Genomic DNA, 9,569 nt, shown 5'->3' with positions numbered 1-9,569 from the left:
AAAATTGGAAAGCATCCAGCGGAAGGCAACAAAAATGATTAGGGGATTGGAACACATTACTTAGGAGGAGAGGCTGAGGGAACTGGGATTGTTTAGTCTGCAGAAGAGAAGAATGAGGGGGGATTTGATAGCTGCTTTCAACTACCTGAAAGGGGGTTCCAAAGATGATGGATCTAGACTGTTCTCAGTGGTAGCTGATGACAGAACAAGGAGTAATGGTCTCAAGTTGCAGTGGGGGAGGTTTAGGTTGGATATTAGGAAAAAAATTTTCACTAGGAGGGTGGTGAAGCACTGGAATGCATTACCTAGGGAGTTGGTGGAATCTCCTTCCTTTGAGGTTTTTAAGGTCAGGCTTGACAAAGTCCTAGCTGGGATGATTTAGTTGGGGATTGGTCCTGCTTTGAGCAGGGGGTTGGACTAGATGACCTCCTGAGGTCCCGTCCAACCCTGATATTCTATGATTCATGATTCTATGATTCTAAGCATCATAGATGAATCCATGTTTGAAGGATTTAGGGGTTTTGAATATTTTAATCAGACTGTTAATTCAGTTTAAATAATTTGTTTTATATGTTAGAAGCATAACTATCCTTGGCATTGGTCAATAAAACAATCATTCAGCTAACTTGGCTCTTTAGCTGCAAAACTGTACAAGTGTGAGAGTGAGAGAATGTTTGTAAAGTGCTTTGAGATCTTTAGGTAAAAAGTTCTAGGTATAAGAATGAAGCAAAATTCTTTTATACTCAATCTATTGCCCGAGCAGATTCCAAATTGATTAAGGATATCAGAAATCCATACTGTTGGCTATTGGTATATAAAGTGAGATCTGTATGTTACCAGTCTGAATACCTATCCTCAATTAACCCATGGCTCAATAGCTATGGGGTTTCTGAAAATCCTGTGCATAGTGGAGGCACAATTCATTTAGATGCACTAGGAAAGGAGAAAGGAGCTGTTGGAGGTACAACAGATCTTAACAGTTTCAACAGATGTACTGGGTATTCCTTGGCCCACATCCTATCTTCTGTAGAAGAGCAAATAAAAATATTTATATTCAACTGAGTTGAAAGCTTTTTTCTGTCAATAATCTTTCATTATGTGACCAATGCTGTAGATATTTAATATTCTGCTAAGTGCTTGAGTATATGCTGTAGATGTTTCTGGTACAAAACCAAACTAGTTAGTGGGTATGACTAAAATTAACTGTTCTGCCCAGAAGGCTAGTACCTTTATAACAGAATTAAATAAAGCAATATGGTCAGAATGGACCACCATTATTTGGATCTTTACCTATTTTACAAAATAAATTACTAGATTTAATGTCTCTGAAATTAACTGGACATTTTGTAAAAGAAGAACATTTGCATTTTCTCTGTCTGATGTGGAGAACCCCTTTGCATGCATAAGGGCACTTTCATGGAACTTTGTGACTTGCTTTCCCCTGCCCTGAGGCACAAGAATACCAAGATGAGAGCAGCCCTCACAGTTGGGAAATGAGTGGCAATAGCCCTGTGGAAGCTTGCAACGCCAGACAGCTACCTGTCAGTCAGGAATCAATTTGGAGTGGGCAAATCTACTGTGGGGGCTGCTGTGATGCAAGTAGCCAAAGCAATCAAAGATCTGCTGATATCAAGAGTAGTGACCTGGGAAATGTGCAGGTCACAGTGGATGGCTTTGCTGCAATGGGATTCCCTAACTCTGTTGGGGCCATAGACGGAACCCGTATCCCTATCTTGGCACTGGAGCACCAAGCCGGCGAGTACATAAACCGCCAGGGGTACCCAGAGCTGCCTTCTCTGCCTTCAAGGTCCGGGAGCCCTGGTTGGGAGGGTATTAGCTCCAGGGTGATAAACAGTTCCTGGCTGTCGGGGAAAACAGTTTCTCCGCTTGCTTGGTGTGCACTATCTTCAACCTCCCCTTCCTCATCATCTTCCTCGTCCCCAAAATCCTCATCCTTGTTGCGTGAGACTCCCCCCTTGCAAGAGTCCACGTACAGGGGTGGGGCAGTGGTAGGGGCACCCCCTAGAATTGCATGTAGCTAATTACAGAAGCGGCATGTCTGGGGCTCTGACCCTGAGCAGGCATTTGCCTCTTGGGTTTTTTGGTAGGCTTGCCTAAGCTCCTTAAGTTTCATGCGGCACTGTTGCGGGTCCCTGTGATAGCCTCTGTCCTTCATGCCCTTGGAGATTTTTTCAAATATTTTGGCATTTCGTCTTTTGCAACGGAGTTCTGATAGCACGGATTCGTCTCTCCATACAGCGATCAGATCCAGTACCTCCCGTGCTGGAGCTCTTTTGCGATTCTGGGACTCCATGGTCACCTATGCTGATGAGCTCTGCATGATCAACTCTGCTGATGAGCTCACCACACTGGCCAAAAAGGAAATGAAATTCAAAAGTTCACAGGGCTTTTCCTATCTACCTGGCCAGTGCATCCAAGTTCAGAGTGCTGTCCAGAGCAGTCACAATGGAGCACTGTGGGATAGCTCCCAGAGGCCAATACTGTCGAATTGCATCCACACTAACCCAAATTCGACTCGGCGATGTCGATTTCAGCACTAATCCCCTCGTCGGTGAGGAGTACAGAAATCCATTTTAAGAGTCCATTACGTCGACAAAAATGGCTTCGTTGTGTGGACGGGTGCAGGGTTAAATTGATCTAATGCTGCTAAATTCGACCCAAACTCGTAGTGTAGACCAGGGCTCAGAGAGGTGTGATGTCTCTTCCCTTCCTGCCCTGTGCCTTGGTCGTAGGTAAAGGCTTGGGGAAAAGCCTTATGCTGCAAGGAACATTGTAAATAAAGCACATAGTGTTAAGCCTTATGCTGCAAGGAACACTGTAAATAAAGCACATAGTGTTGAACTTGCCAGTGGTGTGCATGAAGATTGTGTGCAGAAAGGAATCCAAGATGAGAGAACCCTGCCCCAGCCCTGTCACTGACAGACATGGACATTTTAAAGTGATACCTCACAGCTAGGGTTGCCAACTTTATAATTCCAGAAAACCAAACACCCCTGCCCTGTCCCACCCCTTCCCGAGGCTCCACCTCCACTTACTCCATCCCTCCTTACTTGCTTGCTCTTCCGCACCCTCGCTCACATACTCATTTTCACTGCAAAGCCCAACAGGCACCAGGAGAAGACCAGGAGATGCAACAGTTTGAATATGGGAGATAGAATGTGTGATTCAGATACCCTTCACCTCACCAGGGAGATATTTTAAACACTACTGGAAAATGAAACTTTTAAAACTTCTTCTGAAGTGTAAAGAAGACACAAACTATAGACCAAAAATAGTTTTAATGAGAGTGCCAATTGAAACTACTTAAATTTATTCTTCTGGGTCTTTTTTCCCCATCATGCATGTATTGAGTCCAATAACTTGTTAAATAGCTTATGTTTGGCTAAAGCATATCTTCCAGAAGTGCATCTAGTCTTGATTTAAAGACCTTATGAGATTGAGAACCCACCACTTCCCATTGTAATTTGTTCCAATTGTTAATCACTCTCACTGATAAAAATGTATGCCTTATTTCTAATTTGAATTTTTCTGGCTTCATCTTCCAGACTTTTTTTATGCCTTTCTCTGCTAAATTAAGGAGCCCTGTAGTATCTGATATTATTTCCCCATGAAGATACTTCTACACCGTAATCAAGTCACCTCTCCATTGTCTTTTTGATAAACTAAACATATTGAACTCTTTAAGCCTCTCACAGTAAAGCATTTTCTCTAGTCCTCAAATTATCTTTGTGGCTTTCTTCTACACCCTCTCCAATTTTTCAACATTCCATTTAAAATGTAGACAACAGAAACAGATACAGTATTCGAGTATTTGTTTCACCAGTGCCATATACATATTCTCCAACACGCTAGTGTTGCTCTCCAAAATGGTGAATGATAAAACGGTGAATAGATCAAAGTGAATTTAAGCTTCAAATGCAGGTGATTAAGAGAGCTAGTAAGAATATAACTTGTAAAACAGAAATTGGGGATCAATTTTACTTTCTTGGGGGATAATGGGTAATCCAAAAGGGAAACTAAGAATCTGCTCCACCCTTAGCTCTATTTTCTTCATAACTTGTCAGATATTTCTCTTGACAAGTACAAAACCTGATTTGTTCATGTCACATCGTCCGTATAAATGTTTTATATAATGCAACATTTTGGTGCAGCAATTCTGTTCCATCTGTGAGAAAATGGACTACAGTTCACATTTGTTAGTGGTGGTAACTTGTGGAAATGATAAACCAATAAATATATTTTTATTTCATAAATGCCTATATTGTAATTTTGTGTGTGGAGTTAGGACCACACATTATCACAGCTGCAATGGGTCCATTAAAGGCCCACTCCTGAAGCCCAAATACAAATCCATAGAGCACAACCACAGAAATGCACACCTGTCCAGATACCTATAAAAATAAATCTGTAGAAACTGACTACCACGCCTACATGCAGATACACACGTGTATTCATGTGTACACATTTAGCATGCACTAACACATATACCTCCGAGTTATTTATTATTACAATTGTTGTATAGTGCCTGGAGACCCCAACTAAGATCAGGGCTCCAGGGTGGAAGGTGCTGGACATACCCATAAAAAGAGAGAGTCTGCAACAAAGACTTTATAATGTAGCTAGACAAAGATGGGGAGAAATGTATGACACATTGGCTCTTCTGCAATTACTAGTCAACAACATTCACTTTTTAAGAAATAATACATTTCTTTTAGAGTTCCCTTCTCTTCCAAAAACTTGTTACGAAATGAATACACGCACATTTTATGTCATCAATTTTTTTGTGCGCAAGCCAGCAAAAGGAATAAAAATCAAAGAGTAAGGCTGCAAATTTTATTCACACAGGTATACACGCATGCAGCAATACAAGCACCTCCCTACACAAAGACACAGTCTCTTACACACACTTGCCTGTGGAGACCATTTTCCATACACTTTTCCAGGGGCTGCCTAAGTCACCCAGCCAGGAAGAAAGGAGGGTGGGCTGGACAGGGGTGGGGGCTGGAGGAGAGAGGATGGGGAGGGAAAGAGGCCAAGGATAAGAGCAGAGTGGGGGTGAGCGGGGGCAGTGAAGGAGAGTAGGGGGTGTGGGGGGATATGTGGGGTGGATGGGGATGCAGGGGGAGGCAGAAGGCTACAGGTGCGTGAGGGGATACAGGGTGTATAGGGATATAATGGGAGTGCAGTAGTGTATGGAGGTGAATGGGGTGCAGGGGGTGACAGACATGGGGGTGGTGGCTCTGGGAGGTGGAGAGGATGGGTGGGAGAGCGCTGTAAGGAGTACAGAGCTGGATGGGTAGGTGTGGGGGGCAGGATGGGATTGGACGGGAGAGGGATGCAGTGAAGGGGATGGGAGGGATACAATGACAGGGGGATGGTGGGACAGGGAGGGATGCAATGACAGGGGGAATAGGGGTGCGGGGGCGGTTGGGACAGGGAGGGATGCAGTGAGGAGGATGGGGGTGCAGCCCCATTCCCAGCACTTGGAGACGGGGATACACATACCTCCAACTCCTAGGTGCCACTAATGGGGCAACAGACCACAGTTCGCCACAACTCAAGCCAGCCACACGAGGAGTGCAAGGAGAAGAGGGCCAGGCAGCAGTGGGAAAGGCGTGCACCATGCAACCCCTCAACAGCCGCGTGGTGAGCACTCACAAGTGGTGCTAATTCCTCCCCTGCCCTGACCCATCCAATGGGAGCTATGTCTGAGAGCGGGGCAGCACCTATGGTTAGGATCTGGACATGCCAGCTGCTTCCCGACCTGGGAGCCGCGTGGTCCATGGTGCGGCGGCTAGCAGGGAGCCTGCCAGCCCCACTGCGGCGCCAAGCACACCAGACATTCAATGGCCTGACCAGAGCCACCAGGATCCCTTTGTGTGACCTGAGGGATCTAAGATTTTTTTTTAAAGTTTTAATTCTTTTATGCATAGTGACGGCCCTCTTAGGGAAGTTATTAAAGATATTCAGTACCTACTGAGAAATCAAATGGAAAAAGTCTTTGCAAGTCACCTCTAAACTTTACATTACAGATGTGATGAGTGGTCAGTTCTTATCGTGGTAGTTTATTGTATTCACTATTGAATTCTACAAAATTGCTAATATTATTAGCCCAGAAAAGCAATTCTTACTATTAGCTGTATTGCAATGGTGCCTACCCTAGACCAGTGGTTTTCAAGCTGCGGGTTGCGACCCAGTACTGTAAGGCACTGGGTCCTGGCGGCTCTGGTCAGCACCGCCAACTGGGCCATTAAAAGTCCTGTTGGCGGTGCTGCCCAGTTAAGGCAGGCTAGTCCCTACCTGTTCTGACACCGCTCTGCGCCCCGGAAGTGGCCAGCAGCACGTCCAGCTTGTAGGCGAGAAGGCCATGGGGCTCCGTGTGCTGCCCCTGCCCCAAGCACAGCCTCCGCACTCCCATTGGCCAAGAACCAGCCAATGGGAGTGGTGCCTGCAGGCAAGAGCCACATGGAGCTGCTTGCGTGCCTCCGCCTAGGAGCCGGACCTGCTGCCAGCCACTTCTGGGGCACAGCGTGGTCTCTGGTGCCAGGACGGGCAGGAATCCTGTCTTAGCACCCCCACTGTGCTGCTGACCAGGAGCCGCCCAAGGTAAGCCCATGCCCCTATTCCCTGCCCTGAGCCGCTCCAAATCCAGAGCCTCCTCCTGCACCCCAAACCCCTCATCCCCAGCCCAGAGCCTGTACCCCCGGCCCAGAGCCTTGACCCCCTCCCACACCCCAACCCCGTGCCCCAATCCCCTGCCCCAGCCCTGAGCTCCTCCCAAACCCAGAGACTCCTCCTGCACCCCAAACCCCTCATCCTCAGCCCCACCCCAGAGCCCTGACCTCAAACCCCTGCCCACACCCCAAAACCCTGCCCAGAACCCCTCCCACACCCTGAACCCCTCATTCCTGGCCCCACTCCACAGCCCTCACCCCAACCCTGTGCCCCAGCCCTGAGCCCCTCCAACACCCCAAACCTCTCATCCCCAGCTCCGCTGGGTCGTGGGCATCAATTTTCTTTAACTAGGTCACCAGAAAAAAAGTTTGAAAACCATTGCCCTAGACACCCCACCCGCATTGGGCAAGAAAGTCTACACAACAAAAAGGCAGACAGTCATTGGCCCAAAGATAAATATAATTCACAGTTTATCTTTAGGAGTATGATCCTAAGAGACAGTGAGGAAAGCTTGACTTATGCACCAGCAGCTCCATCTTTGCAAGAACAGGGCCTTAGCTGTTGAAGCCAATGGGAATTAAAAGTGCAAAGCAACGCTTAAGATTGGGCCTGGTAATTCCACATACTAACAACACTCTGCTGTTCCCTTCTGTGTGGAGCTGTGGGGCATGAGTCAGGAAAATACAGCAAAATGTAGGGACATGAAGGAATAAAATAAAATTCACTAACTTTAAAAGTCTGTTTTTTCTTGCTTTTTCTTTTTCCACCTACAGCTTCCATTCTCATCCTCCTGTTCCCTGTGTTCATCAGGTGTGATCTTGTTTCTATCCTTTGTAGTTCTTTCTTTGAAAAAAACCAAGTTTTCTCTTATTCCCTAAATGCAGCCCTGGCTCTCTAATGACATAGCTACACACACAAGTTGTAACAGTTTCACATAAATTGGTTTAAAAGCCAATTCAGTCAAATCAGCACAAACCGATGTGTGGGCACATTTACATTAGTTTAAAACTAGTGATACTGGATTAGCTTGTGAGGTGCAAGCTAAACTGCTACAAGTGAAGTTTAAATCTGTTTAAGAGCAACCATGTGAAAAGTTACAACAGTTTACCTCACTGTGTTTAACATAAGAATGCCCTACTGGGTCAGACCAAAGGTCCATCTAGCCCAGTATCCTGTCTTCCGACAGTGGCCAGTGCCAGGTGCCGCAGAGGGAATGAACAGAACAGGTAATCATCAAGTGATCCATCCCACCGCTCAATCCCAGTTTCTGGCAAAGAGGGGCTAGACACAGCACTCCTGCCCATCCTGGCTAATTGCTATTGATGGACCTATCCTCATGAATTTATCTAGTTCTTTTTTGAACCCTGTTACGGTCTTGGCCTTCACACAACATCCTCTTGCAAGGAGTTCCACAGGTTGATTGTGCATTGTGTGAAGAAATACTTCCTTTTTTGTTTGTTTTAAACCTGCTGCTTATTAATTTCATTTGGTGACCCCTAGTTCTGGTGTTATGAGAAGTAGTAAACAACACTTCCTTATCTACTTTTTCTAGTCATGATTTTATAGACCTCAATCATATCTCCTCTTAGCCATCTCTTTTCCAAGCTAAAAAGTCTTATTAATCTCTCCTCATATGGAAGCCATTCCTTACCCCTGATCATTTTTGTTGCCCTTTTCTGAACTTTTTCCAATATATCTTTTTTGTGATGGGGCAACCACATATGAACACACTATTCAAAAAGTGGGCATACCATGGATTTATATAGAGGCAACATGATCTTTTCTTTCCTGTTATCTCTCCCTTTCTTAATGATTCCCAGCATTCTGTTCGCTTTTTTGACGGCCGCTGCACATTGAGCAGATATTTTCAGAGAACTCTCCGCAACGACTCCAAGATCTCTTTCTTGAGTGGTAACAACTAATTTAGACCCCATCATTTAATGTGTATAGTTGGGCTTAACACCATGCAACACAACATTGAAGGTACACTAGGCCTTTAAGGGGGTTGTTTCTCCCTACTCTCTTCTCTGCTAATCAAAGGACCTTTCCCCCCCTTAATATATTTCCCCTTCAACGCTCCCCCCCATCCCTGGGGCCTCCTGACCGCTCTCCCTCAGGGAGAGGTTATATAAACTCCACCTTTGGGGTAGAAATGGGGAAGGCTCAATATATCTCATCCCGCTCAGGAGGCTCCTGCCCAGCTCGCTCACTCTCCCCTCACTAAGGCTCCTCATCTTCGACCCTAACTGCCCCGTGCCCCCGCCCGCTCCCTGAGCGCCAACGGCAGCGCGAGGCCAGCCCCTCCCTCTGGGGAGCTCCGCGAGCCAGCCTCCCCCTGGCACCCGCCGGTCCCACCTTCCCCCGCGAGCCGAAAATGGGAAAACAGCCCCGCCCCTACTGGGCTCCAGCCACGCCAAGGGCTTCGCATAGGCTGCTCGGGTGTGTAGCCACGCCCCTCAGCCATGGTCCGCCACAACCGAAGCGGCATCTCCGAGGCAGCTACCCCGCCTTCTCCCGATGAGCGGCTCTGGGCTAGATAGCCACGCCCAGTCGGAATAGGCCCCGCCCCTTTGGCTGCTGGAGGCCGGAGCCGGCAAGGTGACGGCGGCCGTAAAGTACTGAAGTGTCGTGAGGGTGGCGGGTTTTTCGCTTGCTTTCTGTCCCAGCAGCCGGCCGGCGGGGGTGGGCAATGGGGTCGGTCTGTGTCGAGGAGCTGCTGGAGGATCTCAAGGTCTTCGGGGTGGGCTACGAAGAGGAGGCGGTGCCCGACAAACGTGAGGGTGGCGGCACGTGCCGCCGGGGAGGAGGAGGAGGAGGGCACTGGGGGTGGGGGTGTGCGGGGAGGTAGCAGGAGCCGGAACGGGGCTTGAGGG

At 47.3% G+C, this 9,569-nt stretch overlaps 1 protein-coding gene across 6 annotated transcripts in view; it reads left to right on the top strand.

Annotated features, from left to right (window-relative positions):
- Positions 1-9,161: 9,161 nt before the first annotated feature.
- POLA2 (DNA polymerase alpha 2, accessory subunit) overlaps positions 9,162-9,569 on the top strand; it is a 45,154-nt gene continuing 44,746 nt past the window's right edge. For 4 of the 6 annotated variants that reach the window (XM_037904722.2, XM_037904723.2, XM_037904718.2 and 1 more), the window contains exon 1: positions 9,308-9,470. In XM_037904722.2, coding sequence (XP_037760650.1) covers positions 9,386-9,470 — 85 coding nt within the window. In that variant the 5' untranslated portion in view covers positions 9,308-9,385. Of the gene's footprint in view, positions 9,471-9,569 lie in introns of all 6 variants that reach the window. The other 2 variants (XM_037904719.2, XM_037904717.2) reach the window with 2 other exon arrangements.

This window comes from Chelonia mydas, chromosome 7 (assembly GCF_015237465.2).
Source record: "Chelonia mydas isolate rCheMyd1 chromosome 7, rCheMyd1.pri.v2, whole genome shotgun sequence".
NCBI classification, from domain to species: domain Eukaryota; kingdom Metazoa; phylum Chordata; order Testudines; family Cheloniidae; genus Chelonia; species Chelonia mydas.
The sequence above is the reverse complement of the archived record's forward strand: the minus strand, read 5'-3'. Positions and strand labels throughout refer to the sequence as shown.